Below are 18,963 nucleotides of genomic sequence, written 5' to 3'. Positions count from 1 at the left end.
ATTATCATGATATATTTTATGATGAGAATAATTTGTGCATAGGGCTTTAAGTGTGAGCAGACTGCTATGAGATATAAAAAATGTTCATGATTTACAATAGAAAAAGGCTTATTTCTGACAACTTGTAATTAAGATAAGTTACATCAGAGTACATACCGTGCTTTTCGGAGTATAAGATGCACTCCCCCCCCCAAAAAAAGTGGGTGAAAATTGTGGTGCATCTTATACACCAAATATTGCAGAAGCCCTGCTCACCCGCCGGCCTCCACCCTTTGGCTGTTTTCAGCCTCCACATATCGTGTTTTCAGCCGCCACATGCCCCGTTTTAGACCCGTTCCAGGCTGCAGGATCGCCACAGGACATCGCCGATTGCCACCTCCGTGGCAGAGATGGGTTTCAGCAGGTTCTGACTAGCTCTGGAGAACCGGTAGCAGAAATGTTGAGTAGTTCGGAGAACCGGTAGTAAAAATTCTGACTGGCCCCACCCCCATCTGTTCTCTGCCTCCCAATTCCTACAGCTGATTGGGAGGAAATGGGGATTTTTGCAGTAACCTTCCCCTGGAGTGGGTTGGGAATGGAGATTTTACAGTATCCTTCCCCTGCCACACCCACCAAGCCATACCCACAGAACCGGTAGTAAAAAAAATTGAAATCCACCACTGCTCCATGGGTGCGTTTTTGGCCTCTGCACACCCCGTTTTCGGCCTCCGCATGTCACATTTTTGGCTGGTTCCAGATGATGGGGATTGGCAGCGGCAACCCCTACCCACCTGGAACTGGCCAAAAATGCGATGCGCAGAGGCCAAAAACGGGGCCTGCAGAGGCCAAAAATGTGATGCATGGAGGCTGAAAACACGATGCGCAGAGGCGGCGATGTGCTGTGGTGATCCCAGCAGCCTGGAACGGGTGTAAAATAGAGCGTGCAGAGGCTGAAAATGCAATGTGCGGAGGCCAGAAATGTGATGTGCAGAGGCAGCAATGGGCTGTGGCTATCCCGCAGCCTAGAACAGCTGATTGGTGGTATTCCAGTAGACTGATCCAACCACCAATCAGCTCTTCATGCTAAATCAGGCTGTGATAACATGCTGAAGTTGACCAGGCTGTTCGCTGCAAGGACGCTAGCCAGATGAATACCGATGGATGCTGGTAGGCAGAGGCAGAATTTTTTTTTTCCTCCCCAAAACTAATGTGCATCTTATAAGACGTGCTCTACAGCGTTTTATACTACGAAAAATGTGGTAGCTGCTTTGATATTAAGTCTTGAAGATTTTATAAATCAAGACTTTGTATTTGTATGTAGTTGAATAGCTCTAAATGGAAGAGATGCTGTGCAGCGGAGCATCAGCATTTGTAAATTGTTGAGTGTTTTGTCTACTGTGAGGGTTATCACTTAATGCTATCTGAGCATATTCCAAAACAGGATTAAGGATATTGACAGGCATGCATGATGTGATTCTTTTACTGTAAATAAAGTTTCCAAACCAGAATGAATAATTTTATCATGAGTTATTTTAGGGGTGTTGTTGAGTGTAAATAGTGCAGCTACTTCCATAAGTCACATAATACCATTATATGAAGCTTTGTTTAAAAGTATAAAACAACAGCCTGAATTCTTGCTCTGCACGCTAGCATTTTGTGTAGCTGCTTCAGTCTTTAAATTATCTTTGTTTATGGCTTAGTTTAAGTTCCCCAGGAGTGTTCATGTAACACTCCAGAGATGTATGTTCTCTGTGTAAGCATATATACTGTATACTGTATATGCCTAGGACGTTGTGTGATTAAAAGCTCTGTCCCCCAAAGCTAATAAAATAGTGTTCTATTTTGGTGATAGGCACCCTTTTAAAACATTGCAAATGTTACTTTAAGCAAAGGATTTATGCATTGCTTAAAACATGTCTCTGTTTTGCAGACCAGATAGTGTTGATGTGGATACTTTGGGCAGCCTGGAGATAAAGTGGATGTCAATACAGCTATGTAAGCTACAGTTCTGCAAAGCTTCAGAAATCCTATATAATGGAGGAAATATATAAGGATACACAAAACCTACCCATGGATGTTACCACTTCACCTTCTGCTATTGCTAACAACAAATTAGAAAGTGGTGTAGCCCAGCTGATAACAGCCGAAGCCTGGAATATCAATTCGTCAGATCTGATGAAGAAAGCACTTTCACCACTTGTAACTGTGCCTGCTCCATCAATATTAACACCACCAGCAGAATCCCAGAGTGGAGTTGCTCTCAAAGTAGCTGCCACAGTGCTTCAGCCAATTTGTTTAGGAGACAGTCCTGTGGTTCTCCCAATACATTTGCAAGTAGCAGGAAGCACCACTCCTCAGATTGCTCCCAATAGTAATACTCCATATGTTATGACCACCCAAGGCCCAGTCCCATTGCCTGTTCTTTTAGAACAGCATGTATTTCAGCATTTAAATTCTCCATTAGTATTACCTCAGAATTCACCATGTGCTCCCAGTTCCATTCACAGCAATCTGTTTCAAAATTCTGCTACTCCTATTGGACAACCCGAATTGTTGGATCAAAAACCTTCCAATCCAACTCAAGATTCTGTCCTGCCCCCTGTATTTCAAACACCAGGATTTGCTGCTGTGTTACAAGACCTCTTTCCTACTCAAGGAGCTTTGAGCTATTTACCTTATCAGCCATCTCCAGAATGTCCTCTCCCATCTCAGCCCTTCAGTTCTCCTTTGTCTCCATTGGTTCCCCCAGCAACCTTATTGGTGCCATATCCTGTGATTGTGCCTTTGCCAGTCCCTGTCCCTATTCCCATTCCCATCCCAGTTCCTCATGGCGTTGAATCTAAGGTTAACTTAGATTACTCCAAACCAGCTGCTTCCTTTGTTTTGCATTCATGCAAAGGTACCCAGACTCCTTTGGAGAAGGAAGAAACTAAACTGTGTGATTTTACCCACCCCAGAGGACTATCTCAGTTGAATCGGCACACTGTCATTAAGATGGGTAATGAAAATGAAGTCCTTGATCTTTCTATGAAAACAGCGCCTTTCCTTAAGGAAGCCTATGTTAGTTGCCAGAATGCCCCCAATGATAGTGCTTTGGATTTGTCAATTACTTCTTTTCAGAAGTTGAACAGTATTGAGACAACAAACTTGAATTGTTCTGGGACCACAATGGATGGAACTTCTCATTCAGTGGCAGATAAACCTCATAAGATCCCAACCAAGGCTGAAAACAGAGTGATTAGTTCCAGCTCGTCTGAACTCCTAAGACAACAGTCCAAATGGCTGGTGGATCAGAATAGTATTGCAACTTCTGAACCCACAACTGGCAATAATATAGAAATTGTGAGTACTTCACAGACAGCCAAAGTGATAGTTTCTGTCAAAGATGCAGTGCCAACTATTTTCTGTGGCAAAATTAAAGGTCTCTCAGGGGTTTCCACTAAAAACTTTTCCTTCAAAAGGGACATGCCTCAGGACTCAGGGCTGCAATGTTATGATGTGAAGAATCAGCCTGAAGTCCAGGATAATGCAGAAGCTCTTAGAAAACCTATCAAAAACAGGAGTGTCAAGTTAAAGAAAATGAACTCGCAAGAAATACACATTCTTCCTATTAAAAAGCAGCGACTTGCAGCCTTTTTTCCAAGAAAATAATTTATGAAGTTTTAGAATGTTTTAAGGTATAATTATGAGTACTGTAAAGAGACTGCACTTCATTTTAAATTACATTCAAACTTTAAACTATATTTAAGTTATTTCAAGATGGAGGTTTAAAGAGTGGGTGGGGTAGAGAAGACAGAAGAATATATCTTGATATATCTTTCCAATGCAATGCTTCCATCATCAGCATGTTTTGTTCCAACTTTTCTTTAAAGTAAATAAAAAGCAGCATATTTTTCAAGTGGATCACACATTTTCAGCTTTAATGGAATATAATGAATGAGCAAGTCAGAGGAGTAAGAGCTTTTTTCACTGCCATAAAGTGCTTTGATGATGTAATTCTGAACAGTAAGTAGAATGGAACTTTCAGAATAAATGTTTGTGTTAGCATGGTTGTTGCATTTCATATTTTTATAAAATGCATAACCTGAAACTGTATTATAGCTAGTGTATTCATATTTATTTGTTTCATTTTTCAGATTGTTGGGTTATTTACCCATTTTAAAACCTTGGTGCGCTTCCCCCATGTATAGTAATTATATACTTTAAACCATCTTTATTGAGACAAAATTCTATTACCAGTACAGGCAGTCCTCGACTTATGATCACAACTGAGCCCAAAATTTATGTTACTAAGTGAGAAATTTGTTAAATGTTGTCCCATTTTACAACTTTTCTAGCCATATTTGTTAAGTGAATCACTGCAGTTATTAAGTTAATAACATGATTGTTAAGTGAATCTGGCTTCACCAATTGACTTTACTTATCAGATGACCATATGATCTTGGGACACTGCAGCTATCATAAATATGAACCAGTTGTCAAACATCCAAATGTAAATCATGTGACCATGGGTATGCTGCAACATAAATGTGAAAAATGGTCATAAGTCACTTTTTTCAGTGCCACTGTAATTTTGAACAGTCACTAAATGAACTGTTATAAGTCATGGACTACCTATATTAATCTTATAGTAATGATTTCTCTAGCAAAAAAAAGTCTAAAAAAAATGTTTAAAACGATGTAGAGGTAGACCTGGAGAAATGACAGGTCACTTAATGATGGTTCAAAGTTATGATTGACACCACAAAACTACATACAACTGTTTCAAAGTTATGACAGCTACAGTGGCCTCTCGATCATTCACCCTTATGACAGAGCACAGGGACGCTACTTTATTCTACTGTACACTGCATCCTGAGCCACTATATTGATAATAGCTTTGATATTTTTGAAAGATAACAAAATATGTAATACAGTGGAACTTGAAATGTAAGTCTGACACTGGGTTTAACCACTTAATCTCTAACTCATACAAGCATGGCATCCTAGAGGCTTACAAATCCTTATGGATTCCTAGTAATTTGGAGAGATATTTCTAGTTATGTACCTCGTTTTTAAAATGAGGCACATTTTTGAGCATACATAGGTAGACTGAAGATAGGACCTTGAATTTTGGTAGTGAAATGAATGGGTAAATGACTGAGTCAGTGGTTAATGACCTCTAATGGATCCTACTTGTTATGAAGACTCTGATCCAGTTTTGAAACTATTCTAGAACGGGAAGACAAAAAATACTTCTTGTATTCTTTGTATTTGGAAGGAGTTAATCAATGGAGCTTTTTACAATAATTCTTTTATACTGGAGTCACAGGAAAGTTGGAAGAAATATTGTATCTATCTAAATCTTGCATCTATGAAGTATTATGAATATTGTTAGACTTGCGACAGTCTAACACTACATTATTCATACAATATTCATAATGCTTCATAGATACAAATCCCTTGTGCTTATTTTCAGTTTGGTTCTACATTCAGGGAACTTATTGATGAACTTTCTGCAATTGTTCATTCTGATTATGGCTTTGAGGGTATGATTATGGTCCTGGATCAATGAAAATATTAGCATATTTTTCTCTTAATTTAAGCAAGTTAACTAGAAAATGAATGGTCAGAGCCAAGTCTTTATTATAGGACTCTTAAAAGAGGTATCATTCACTTTAACTTGAAGTCTTTCTTAAACTATAATTAGAAAATCAATAATATAAAAAAAAATCTGCTTTGTAAAATATTAGTGCATGTGATTGTAATAAAACTAATCAGCAGATAAACTATGGCTGGCTCACTATGCTTGGCTTTTGCCTTGGTTTGAACATGAAAATAGTAGTCACAATTGATTTTCTATCTAAATCCACTTAGAGAAAAGATATGGTCTTATACTATATTTCTGTTGGACTTCTGTATGACTTATAGTACTATTGATTATGCTATCTTTTTAGGTCTTCTTGGTGGGATAGGAATTTGGGAGATTATGAACATAACTCATGGTATGTTAACTTCTGACACCTGGAGGATTGAATTCGTTGTGCATTAAAGAGGAACATGACATAATTGGAAATTTCATCCAAGAGGTTAAGTGAATTTTCATTACTATGCAGATAACATGTGGTTCTGTACATTTTCCTTATCTTAATTTGAAGATGATGTAAGACTTGAAATATTGGTGAAACAGCATTGATGCAATATTGTTTGAAATTCTGGTGGAAATCTTTTTTTAACTAGTGCAATTCTTCTTTCTATGAAATGTTTATTTTAACTTTGGTTTCCTGGGTTTTGATTTTATTATTTTGTATGCACAAAAACCAAAATTTTGCAGTCAAATAAAATTAATTTTAGCTCCTTTTAATGTGTTGAAGAAGCAAAAACATAAATGATAATAAAAGTTATGTTGCTTCTTTTATCTATCACAGTAAGTGCAGGCTAAAGTACTCAACTGCCAACATAATGAAACTATAAATCATATCAAATTACAGTGCTGTTTATAGATGACTGCATTCATTAAGATACTCATATAATAAAATGTAGTCAGGATTTATCAATTTACATTATTTTTGTTGGGATGGTGCCACTCCAATCTTGTTTCACATTAAAAGAAGCTATTACTTTTTTTTTATTGCAGCCATTGAACTGGGAAGTCTTGAATTCCTTCTCAATATGAAATACAGAATTCACACTTATTTATTGGACAGGAAGGGGAGGAATCAAGTAATAGGAACTCAGATTTGCTTATAACCAACTTGCACATATGTATTTGCTATATGTACATGTGCATGTTTTTAGCAAAAACTGATACTGCAATTTTCCTAATACTGCTGTAAGATTGATCTACAGATTTTGAATTCAGACATTTAATTGTTTTCCCATGATATAAAAGCTACTGTGTGATTTATTTTGTTTGAAATAATGTCACAGTAGAACACAGTATTTTTTTTCCATGTACTAACTGTTCATAATTTGGTATGGGGCAAATGGCTCAATTTCTATGATAAATCTAAGATATAAACATAACTGAAGAAGATAAAAATTGCACATTTTTGCACATATGGACATTTTACATCTGGCCAATAGAATCTCTCTTATAAAGAACCTTTCAAAAACTAACTGAGCATTTTTTTTGATGTTATAATCTGAAAAATTAGTAATGGTTTGAATTATAACAATAGCACTAGAAGTTGTTTCTAACATTTGAAACCTACAGCAGTTTATCTAGTTTTGACATCTAATGAGACATCTAAAGAACATCTTCATTCTGTGCTTAGCAATCCAAAATCCTTGCTGAACATTCTAATTGTTCTAATCTATACCCAACTCATTGCTCCTAGTGTTATACCAATAGTCTGTTGTCTTTTATCTTTTCATTGATTTGTAGCTAAAGAGTTCTACAGAATCCAATCTGAGTTGATAAATGGGACCAGAGGTGTTGGTGACACTTCTGGTCCCAGTGACCGACTCAGATTGTATCCTACAAAATTATCTTGGGACACCAGGGGTAGGTTCTACTTACCTTTACTACCGGTTCACAATGGGATCATGCGCACAAAGCTTCTGTGCATGCACAGATCGACCATAATGATATCTGGGCGGGTGGGCGGAGCCTCCAGCTGATTTTACTACCGCTTCGCAAGAATCAGACTGAACCGGGGGGCAACCCACCACTTTTGGACACATATATTTGCCTTCATTTGCAAAAGAATTCTGCTAGCTGTACTATTGTCTTGATTACATCTAATGCAGTATGTTCCTACAAGGAAGCAGCAGATACTATTTTGACACCATTTTGTTTTCATTTCATTATCAACTGATTACATCTTTGCTAATCATATGGTTCATCAGCATAACAGGGGAATTTAGAAACACTACTGCTATCCACCGAAAAGCACTATCCACATTTGCAAGAGGCCTAAGTCTTACTGTTTGAACATCATTTCAGATTGCTGCAATTGTTCTTATTCTCAAAAGGAAATCTAGTTTTAGGCTTAAGAGTAGTAAAGATCATTAAAACTGCTTCAGCAAAAACATTGTATTGTTTTGTGCACTGCTTTATTGGGATGGCTGTTTGGCATTCCACTCTGTACTGTAGGTCATACAAAATGCAGCAAACTCTGGGGGAATCAGATGCCTTTGTTTTGGGCCAAGTATTCTGTGGGCAGACAACAAACTGTTGACTTACAGGTTTAGTGCTATTTATAGTGCTTGGAAAAGCACTATATTGGAAGCATTATGACTGAATTTAGTACTTTCTGTATGCAAATAATTTGCACTTGAACTACCTGCTCTTCCTGTCATTTCATGTGTGCAAATAAAAGGACAGTTAGAATGTTCCAATTTATTTAGATTTATATTCTGCCTTCCTTCAGGGGCTCTAAGCAGTATGGACAGCATTCTCTCCTCTAATGATTATCACAACAATCCTGATTAAACAGTGACTAAACCTCTCTGGTCCCAATCAACACCTTTACCACCACACTGCATCACCTGAACCCTACACTTACAAGCATGTTAAAAATTCAGATACTTCATGAAAAGTTTATTACCATACTAAACTTGTGTGGGGTCTTTAGAGGATCTTTATTTTTAATTCTGGAATAAGCAATTGACAAATAGACTGCCCTCTAGATTTTATTCTTGCCTCTTCTGTGGATTCTTCTAAATTCTGTGGATTATGCAAAAAGAACATTCAGAATTTTTTTAAGCACTTGAATTATTTAATTTGATAACTATTACAGCCATCAGTTGTATTGATTTTTTATTTCTATTTCAAATATCCACATCCAACCTAGATGATTCTATTTTTGAAGGAAGGTGATAATCTACAGTATGTTAACATCAGTGTTTAAAATTTTACTCAGATTATCTCTGTAAATATTAGATCCTTTCAAACCATGTATATTATATTAACCACAATATATTTTAATTGAGGAATTAGTAACTACCAAACACGGTAATGAGTCAGTTACAGATTTAAGACATTACATAATAAAAATAATTGACAAGTAAACATCAAGAAACTTTTATTTTCTCTTTAGATGAGGACATCCAATTGAAAATAATGAAAAATATATCTAAATTTATATCATGTCATATGCAAAGTTAAAATTTCAGAAACAATTTGTTTTATATAAAGGTTTGTATAAATGTAGTATACATTATCTGCACTATTCAAAGACATATTAGCAAAATGAATAAGAAAAACCTCATGGTCAAAAATATTGTGTTTATGTTTTATAACCACTTTTAACATATAAAATTCCTTGAGTGACATTTGTGACATTTTGTCTGCAATCCAGTACAGAAAACAACTAGATTCTTGAACGATTGGTATTTTAATACAATTTTAAAATATCTTTTAACAGTGTCTAAAATAAGTTATATTAAATGTCCTATTTAGTATCAAATTTGACTGTTTTCTCCCACGTCCAACACACCCTTCAACTCTCTAGAACAGGGCTGTCAAACTTGCGGCCTGTGGGCCGGATGCATCACGTGCTGGCCATGGCCATGCCCACACCCAGTTTAGCAAAGGGGAAAAAAGTCATGATATGTCACGTGACGCCGCCATGACAACATGAGTTTGACACCCCTGCTCTAGAAGAAATTTATGAAGTATATAGATGCAAGTTGGAGAAAAAAAATTCCCATGGTACCAGTGAAAAGTTCATTGGCATAATATATGTCACCCTTAAAAATCACAAACACTATTATATGCCAAATATAAGCAATCATGTTTCAGAATGAGATGAATAGGTGTGTTTATGTAACTTTGTCTGAGAGAAATAGGCATCAAAAAATATGAAAGATATCACAGTCATTATAGCTTATTTTTAAATACCTGAGCATATATAAATAACTGCAATGGTTAAAGAAAGTTATATATTGGAGCTGTTGTACCCTCTTATGACAAGCAAAGTTTGCTGATATAATATGAATTCCAGAAGTTCATCAGAAAATAGGACATCACCAAAGTGATTTCATTTAAATTCAGTTTCAGTCATTTAAAGGAATACATTGCTTCAAAAATGGTTTGCAAGTTTGCCATTTTAGCTAAACCTGAGTAATTAGTGTATTAATAAATACACTAATACACAATAAACAAGGCATTTTTAAACAACAAATGTGTATTTTAACTAGAATTTTTTTCCATATAAAAAGGCAGTAAGAAATATAAAAACTACATTCCTTTCAGGACTATATCTTTTCTAGTGACACTTTGACAAATGGAACGCCTGATCCTCTATTCAACAAAAGTACATAAATTGTCCCTGATATTATATTGGCAGTGACGGCAAGGTATTTTATTATCAGCACTTTTTGTAACTTACAGATAGAACACCAAGATTCGGATGAATTATATATCCAAGTGTAATTCAATTCCTTTGTTAAAAGAAGTTACTGGCTTTTTTTATATCTGAAAGATGTTAAGAGACGCAAAATAAAAAAAGACATTCAATATCTCTCCCATCATCCCATTCATTTCCAGATATTTTCCGGGGATAAAATGGCTCAGCGCAACATGAGAATTCAGGAATATTGCATAGTACCCCAAGTTGCCCTGTATGAATCTGTCCATCAATTATTTCTTCTTTTCCCTTCTACTTCTCTCCCTCTCCCTCCATGAAATGAGAAACAAACCAGACAGGCATTAATGAACAGTATGAGGACACATACATCCAGCAAACACTATTCACATGCAGTGAAAGGTGACTGAAGGTAAAGTTTTGCAATTAATTAGAAACTCTATACATGCTGAAATCCTTCAGGATCCTACACAAGATGGTGGGTGTCATTGTGTTCCTTCCTGGTGGCATAAAATCATATTTTAGAATGCAAAAGGAAACCTGATTAGGCAATTATCTTCCATAATTCACTACGTCCCCACCAGGGAATCTCAACCCTATGTTCTACTGGAACAAATGCGATTGGTCTTAGGATACAGCTTGATGATATATCAACATCTATAAACTAAGGATAAAATGTATAATGCATATTTTGTTTATGCTTTAAAATGAACAAAAAACCTGCAGTTCATCATCTGCCACAGTGCAAAAATACCTTTAAAACTCACTCTTTAAAAAACCTTGAATACTATGTACAAAATATATATTTATACACACACACACACGAACCCACACACATAAATATACAAGTGCATGAACATATGTTTATGCTAGATGGAATGTTTCAATACAGTGTTTCTTATATCATTGTAAGAAAACTGAAAGTTATTTGCTCACTTCGGAGTTGGCTGTTCAAATCAGCCATAAGAAATTCCTTCTTAAAAAAGTAATTTTCTCCTTAAATTGTCAACATGCTGCAAAAATGTATTTTAATAATTTAAGTTTGTAAAAAAAAGAGCTTATCTGTTTTTTGCACACAACGTAAACTTACAAGTATATGGCTATTTTTTTAATGGAAATTTGCTTCACATGTATGTGATTGTATTAATTAAAGAATTACTTAATTAAAAATAATATTTCCTCATCCCAGCATAGAAATTCAGCCATTTTTGCAAAAAAACCAAAAAAAAAAACCCTCTACTTTTGATTTTTTTAAAAACATAAAGATCCTTTGGAATTTAGCTGTTTTGGTTCTGAATGAAAATGCATCAGCTGAAGCTGAAGAGGTGAGAATGTATTTTGCAGCTTCTCATATAAATACTCTTAGCACTACTTCCTCCCTGCATATTTTAAAAAGTTATTAAATATAATGTGAAACTTTTAACATTAAATCCCATATTTAAGAAGTATCTATAAAACAATGCTGATTTACGATATTTCTTTCTGATTAGATTAGTAGAAACAATATGCTGAAAATTTCTTTGTGAGCTGAGTGAGATTTTTTGATCCATTCGATCAGGCAGTTTCAGCCCTATTGTTCTCTTTTGAACCTGACTGGTTGTTGACTTAAAATGCAATACTATCACTGTGCATTCACTTTCCTAGAACTTTCCTTCCTTAAGTCTTTCTATATGATAACATAGTTTTAATGCTGGGCCCAGTTTTAGACCCATATACTTCATTATCATATCACTCCTCAGTAATAGAAGAGCCTTCCCATCAATTTCCTGTGAGGAAACAAGATGACAATAATTAATGATCAATTTCAGAACAAGAATATTGACACAATATTCTGACTGACACAACATAACTCTTTCTCCCACATTATCACCTTTCCAAGAGAAAAACAGAAATTCAAATCTAAACATCTTGGAAATTTTCATTGACAAATCTTCAGAATTTATATTATAAAAATTACAAATAACAATTATATAATATGTATATTACAATTTCAAATTTATTTACAGAATCAGCTATACATATAGAGCTGTAGTATTATGACTCGAACTAGGCAAAGCAGCTTTGGATCTGGTATGGTTACACCGTCCATTTCCTTAACGCAGAACATGGAGCTTTAGGACCTTGTCCAGATCTTATGACCTAAGGAAAAGGTTTACCCAAGCCTTTGAGGAGAGAGAGTAAGACCCCTCATGTTATTCCATCTGGTTTCTCAACTTGCCATCTTTTATCTTTAAACTGTTTAATTATAATTTCTTTGTTTGTGGTTGAGTTGCCCAGGTTCATTGGGAATCAGGTGACATACAAGTTAAATAAATAAATGCTGCAACACCTTTAAGTAGGAACAGCAAACGTTACATACCAGATGAAAAGCAAATTTGTCTGTTTTGAATCTGCAGAAGCTTGAATCTGTGCTCTTTCAATTCTCATTTTTGTTTAAACAATTCATTTTACTAGCTGTCAGAACAGCACTGAATCCATTTCCATGCTGGTGATGGATAAACATTTAACACTTTTTTCAAGGTCAAAATATTAGTGGCCTGAAACATCTCCAGACCCTCAGGTCTTCCGAACCCACATCCATCATATCCCTCTTTGACCTGTCTAAAGTGAAAAACACCTGATTTCTGAGTCTGATGGGGGAAGCAGCATCTGGAATTTGACAATCTGGTTTTCTTTTTTTCAATCCTGTCTCTGATCAAGAGAAGTTCTAATAAATTATTTGTCACCATAACATTATCCCAATGACCTTACTCACATATGATACCAGTTTAGAAAACAGAAACTAACAAATAGGTAAACTAATTGGAATCCATTTTAATCCTACCAAATTCTTCAACAGAACACGAAGAACATTTCACACATATCAAGTTATGTTTCCCTGTTCTAAGATTTTTCTCTGTATATTTTTGTGTAATTAATAATAGTTTCCCCCAAACACGGCAAGAATTCATGGAACATCAGGACTAATTTTTTGTTTAAAGATAATTCTGTATCAAGTAGAACTTACATTGACACAAAACTCTTTTCTAATGCAAACTACAATAGTGGTTTTCTGCTTTCAATACTCTTTTGGAGGAAAAAAGCTATTAGATTTCAGGAATATATTGGATTTTTTTTTATTTCATGTGATTCTAGGCACTATTAAAAATAAGTTGTACTTTACTTACATGTCTCCTGAAGAGTTCGGCATAGGGTGCTAATGCCTGAGGATCTGCTTCTTCTACAAATCGCATTACTTCATCAATTGACCATGTTGAAGGGTCTTTGCTGAAGAGATGCGAAGATTCCTGTTTTAGTGCACTGAGTTCAGGTCCTGTTTTAGAACTTGCAGCTTAAACACACAAAAGGATGAAACTGAAGAAGCTGGAGAAATAACCAAGGCATTTTAAGGATACATGCACACATTCAAATAGCTTTTATAGTTATTGGTGAATAGAAAACAACCGTCCCCCATTATTTTCTCATTTTATAAGCGTAATCTGAAAATATCTTGCTACTGTTAATGCAGTTATGAGCTACAGACACACAGACAAATATGGGAAGGCATATTTCCCAATCTGGTGGCTTCCAAATGTTGGCTCCCCAAATTCCTATTATGACCACTTCCAAGAATATCAGTTGAACGTATTGTAAATTATTTTAGCACATCTGGAGAATACTTAGTTAGAAAGGCCATGATAGTAGCTTGTTTCTGTTAGTAATTAATCATACATGTTTATTTTTAAAACTCCTCTGTATTGGATTTCCTTCAAAGAACAACATGTATAATAGCATTTATAAAACAAAGCAAAAGTGTTCATTTTGGCAAAAATAATAAGAGTATGTTGTGATTCAATTAAAACATAGGGATTACCTCAAAGAGAAATCCAGAAGCAGAAAACAGACAAGTATAATATCTATGTAATTTCTCTCCTTCCTTCCTTCCTTCCTTCCTTCCTTCCTTCCTTCCTTCCTTCCTTCCTTCCTTCCTTCCTTCCTTCCTTCCATAATGCTAAATTAATTGCCCACAGCCTTTGCCAAATAAGGATGTCAATAGAGCAAAGTGAAGATTCTGGTTTGATATGTCTGCTAAATTTGCTGACTCCTTTTATAAACTTAGAATAATAAAGTGCTTTTAGAGCCAGTTTTATGAATATACATATAGATGTGCACACAAACAAACCATGAACTTTTAGAAAAGTTCAAGAATACCTTCAATCCTCTGTTGCAGTCTCTTTCTGGCAAATTCACAATAACTTTTATTCCCAGTAGCACTTGATAATTTCTGTAGATTTGGTACTGTGCTTGAGGTAGCAGATACTGAAGGAAGAGAATGCTTAAAATAGGCTGTGTTCCCTGAAGTACAATATTCAGTGGAATTCTGATTGTTAGAACTTGACAGGGTGACTGAATTAAGTGCAGAATCCATTGAATTCTTGACAAAGCTGTGTTCTTTGGACGTTTCTTCATTTGGCATGGTTTCTGCTATACAGAATTTAACACAACCAGATTATTAGTAAAGTGATATGTATTATAAAGATTTTATTGAAAAATTTGCTTTAATATAAACATTCCCTATTTAAGAAAACTTTACCAAGATGAATAGGTTAACAACTCTGCAAGGAATATGATATTATTAATTATCTAACTTTACTGGCCACTCTGTCATTTGAATCAGAAAGATTATGGTAATTTTGGGGAAAAAGGAAAATACTGAAAAAAGAAACACAAAAGAAACTGATCCAAGTTATCAAATTTCTTGACATTGATAGTAAGCTGTCTAAAAGATGAAGAAATAAGTATGGATTGTCATGCTGAAGCCAAAGTTTAGAAAAGGCATTTTTGCATGCTGTATGCAACAAATAATCATCCTGTGTGTCAACTGTCCCACTGGTTTAGACAGCAAAAGAAACTTCTGGGATATTTTTTTTACCAAGAATATAACTTTACTGAAGATTCCATATGGGTACAGAAGTAGAAAAGCCAGTTCTAATGATGTCATGCCAAACAGCATAGGAAAACTTTCCCTTTTCGCCTTGGATCTCCCATTGTCACCAATCATTTGCACTCACTTTGTTTTGGGAATGGTCTGTCTGCCTCAGACATTCTCAGCCGGTCACCTTTGGTCTATATCAGGCTTCCAGTTGGCACATTTGCATTCTAAATTTCCCCCTCTCAAGCCTGCCTTACATTCCAATGCCTTCCCTCCCCCTCTGATTACTGTTGCCTGGTTGTGAGCAGGACTATGTAACGAGTCAACCATGACACACCGACCCTCCAAAAAGTTGATTAATCCTACAAAACAATATGTTTTATTATACCATGATCTCTTTGCAACTAATTAACCTACTGGGGTCAGTCCGGATACCTAACATGGAACCTCTGCATGAGGGCATGGACATTTGTTGCCATCTCCCATTCTGCTTCTGCCAAGGAAAACCCATCAGACTAAATATTGCAACTTCCCCAAGTATCCCCTTAACCTCAAAATGTCTTTCTCCTTCTATCCATGATTGAAGGAGGCTCAATGGTAAGCTACAGAAGGGCTTTAACAAACTACAATGAAACACAAGGTGAATGTGCCTGTGATTTTTTGGCAATTTCAATTCCACCATTACCGGATTCACAATCTGGATGATAGAGAAATGACCTACCGTATTTTTCAGAGTATAAGATACACTTTCCTCATGTTGTGTCTTGCCCGCCCTCAGAGCAGCCGGGGCCTTCTTACCTGCTCCCGCACACTGAGGAATGTATGCCTCCCGGTCCCAGTCCTGGCTCCATGCCCACACAAACTGCAGAAGGAGAATCTCCCTGCCCCAGCCCTGACTCCATGCCCAGGCAAACGGAGCAGCTAGACCCCTCCCCCTCCTCCACAGCAGGTGAGCCTGAGGAGGGTTTATTACCAACAGCTGATTGGTGTGACCCTCGCATCAGAAGATTGGAGAGGCGGAGGCTACAGAGGGAAGGGAGGGGCAGGCCTTAATGAGTGCTGAGTCATGGAGCCACACCCCATGGCCTATATAAAGGATCTACTTTCTGGCAGTCTCTGAGTCAGGCAAAAGTCAAACTTATCTTGCTGAAGTCACTTACTGGTCTCCTGCCTGCTCTGAGGACTTTGCTAGGACTTTGGGCAGAGCTGCAGAGGCACGCCTGATTCAGATTTCCCGGACCCAGCCGTCAGCGGAGGAGTGGGACACGACATCTTGCCTGACTCCTCACACATCTACAAGATGGATCAGCAACAGCTGGCGCTGATTGTGCAGCAGCTACAAACAGACAACTCCCAACACACCTCCACCCAGACCACCCCGTTCCTGGCCAACTTGGGGTACCATCCGCGGCTCTTCCCTCTGGCGCCCCCGGACTCCCCGGTTCCCGAGACACAGTCCTTTCTCTCCGAGTTGCACGCGGTCCAGCAGATGGTGCGTCGGCAGCTGAATCGGGCGAAGGAGGACTACAAGCGGGTCGCCGATCGTTCCCGACGGGCAACACCCCCGCTGGTGGTCGGAGACCACGTGTGGCTCTCCACAAAGCATCTCCCGTCCGACCGGCCGGCGAAGAAACTGACCACCGTTCATCGGTCCGCCTCGCCGAGGCGGTCATCAATCCGTGGCCTACCGATTGACCCTGCCGCGTCCCATGCGGACCCACCCCGCCTTCCATCGGTCCTTGCTGGTCCCTGAGGCCCCGCCGTCTCCCCTCCGGCGCCCGGCGCCACCCGTCGCTGTCGACGAGGACGGGGCGGAGGAGTACGAGGTGCACAGCATACGCGACTCCCGCTGGCTGAAGGGGCGCTTCCAATACCTGGTGGCGTGGCAAGGGTACGGGACCGAGTTCACCTGGGTCAATGCCTCCGACGTCCACGCCCCGGACCTGGTGCGGGCCTTCCACGAGCAGAACCCAGCCCGACCGCATCCCGATCGTCAGCCCCGGGGGAAGGGCCCTGCGGTGAGGGATAGTGTTGTGTCTTGCCCGCCCTCAGAGCAGCCGGGGCCTTCTTACCTGCTCCCGCACACTGAGGAATGTATGCCTCCCGGTCCCAGTCCTGGCTCCATGCCCACACAAACTGCAGAAGGAGAATCTCCCTGCCCCAGCCCTGACTCCATGCCCAGGCAAACGGAGCAGCTAGACCCCTCCCCCTCCTCCACAGCAGGTGAGCCTGAGGAGGGTTTATTACCAACAGCTGATTGGTGTGACCCTCGCATCAGAAGATTGGAGAGGCGGAGGCTACAGAGGGAAGGGAGGGGCAGGCCTTAATGAGTGCTGAGTCATGGAGCCACACCCCATGGCCTATATAAAGGATCTACTTTCTGGCAGTCTCTGAGTCAGGCAAAAGTCAAACTTATCTTGCTGAAGTCACTTACTGGTCTCCTGCCTGCTCTGAGGACTTTGCTAGGACTTTGGGCAGAGCTGCAGAGGCACGCCTGATTCGGATTTCCCGGACCCAGCCGTCAGCGGAGGAGTGGGACACGACACCTCAGCCCCCCAAAAGAAACTAAAAATTTGGGTGCGTCTTATATTCCGAATGTAGCTTTTTTGAAGTTTTTTTTTCAGCCCTAACGAGGCATTAACAAGCGAAGCGCTCTTCCGTGCTTAGCCTGCTTTTCTCATTGCTTCTCTCTCCGAAGATCAGCTGTGCTTTAGAAGTTGTTTTTTATCCCCAACGCTAAAAACCAGCAAACTAATGTGCTGAAGCTGACCAGACTAAGGACACTAGCCAGATGAATATCTGGTAGGCAGATTCCCACCCCCTATTTTCCTCCCTGAAAACTAAGGGACTATATAAGACTATATGTCTTATACTCTGAAAAATACAGTATGTATGTCTTATACTCTGAAAAATACAGTATGTACCTTAGTCCCCAACTTCTTGCAGGGCTGCCCCAACTGCAAGAACTTTGTGGAAAGGTACAACTCATCCCCTATTCTAAACTCCTTCTGAGGTGCTTTCTTCTTTTCTTGTCAACCTATCTCTTCTGTGCTTCTGTTGCTGCTTTTAATGCTTTGCACACTATGGGCCAGACGGCTTTCAAAGTACTTATCCACTCAGCCAATAAAGTCGACATAGGGAGTCTCCTGAGGGAACTCTAGCATAGGCACAAATTCCACACTGATAGCCATTCGAAAGGGGGTTAACCTGTACTGCTATGTACAGAGTTATTGTATGCCACCTCACCGAAGGGCAGAAGTTCACCCCAACTGGTGGCCTCTGGTGGCTCAACGGACTAAGTTTGTCTGTTACTAACAGCTGCTTGCAATTACTGCAAGTTCAAGTCCCACCAGGCCCAAGGTTGACTCAGCCTTCCATCCTTTATAAGATAGGTAAAATGAGGACCCAGATTGTTGGGGGCAATTAAGTTGACTTTGTATATAATATACAAATGGATGAAGACTATTGCTTAACACATTGTAAGCTGCCCTGAGTCTTCGGAGAAGGGCGGGATATAAATTCAAAAAAAAAAAAAACCTGTCTTGTTGGTAGTTCACATAGCATTGAAGGTACTGCTCCAAGACTGCTTTCCTGTGTTCACAGGCTCCATTCATTTGAAGGTGATGGGTGAAGCTAAGACCCTGGGAGGAGCCTAACAAGCTCAGGAATTCATGCCAAAACTTGATCTGAGATTATGCATTTCACAATGCCATGTAGTCAGTATAATGTGCTGTACAAAGAGTCTAGCTAGGGATCAAGCAGAAGGGATACTCAGGCACA

General features: G+C 38.6%; 2 protein-coding genes across 23 annotated transcripts in view; one reads left to right on the top strand and one right to left on the bottom strand.

The window, feature by feature from the left end:
• The window catches only part of RAI2 (retinoic acid induced 2), a 234,139-nt gene that overhangs the window by 59,504 nt on the left and 155,672 nt on the right, over positions 1-18,963 (top strand). For 16 of the 19 annotated variants that reach the window (XR_009155524.1, XR_009155518.1, XR_009155520.1 and 13 more), the window contains exons 2-3: positions 1,910-3,984; positions 5,916-6,047. The exons of 1 other annotated variant lie outside the window; for it this stretch is intronic. Coding sequence is in view for 1 of the 18 variants with exons in the window: in XM_058186576.1 (XP_058042559.1) it covers positions 2,014-3,630 (1,617 nt within the window). In the remaining 17 variants the exon portion in view is untranslated. Of the gene's footprint in view, positions 1-1,909; positions 3,985-5,915; positions 6,048-6,595; positions 6,722-18,963 lie in introns of those variants that run through there. 2 more of the 19 variants (XR_009155522.1, XM_058186576.1) reach the window with 2 other exon arrangements.
• Positions 9,446-18,963, bottom strand: part of SCML2 (Scm polycomb group protein like 2) — a 97,790-nt gene continuing 88,272 nt past the window's right edge. For all 4 annotated transcript variants that reach the window (XM_058186573.1, XM_058186575.1, XM_058186572.1 and 1 more), the window contains 3 exons: positions 14,463-14,735; positions 13,439-13,602; positions 9,446-12,037 (listed from right to left, as the gene is read on the bottom strand). In XM_058186573.1, the coding sequence (XP_058042556.1) occupies positions 11,912-12,037; positions 13,439-13,602; positions 14,463-14,735 (563 nt within the window). In that variant the 3' untranslated portion in view covers positions 9,446-11,911. The remainder of the gene's footprint in view (positions 12,038-13,438; positions 13,603-14,462; positions 14,736-18,963) is intronic.

This window comes from Ahaetulla prasina, chromosome 5 (genome assembly GCF_028640845.1).
Source record: "Ahaetulla prasina isolate Xishuangbanna chromosome 5, ASM2864084v1, whole genome shotgun sequence".
NCBI lineage: Eukaryota > Metazoa > Chordata > Lepidosauria > Squamata > Colubridae > Ahaetulla > Ahaetulla prasina.
The sequence above is the reverse complement of the archived record's forward strand: the minus strand, read 5'-3'. Positions and strand labels throughout refer to the sequence as shown.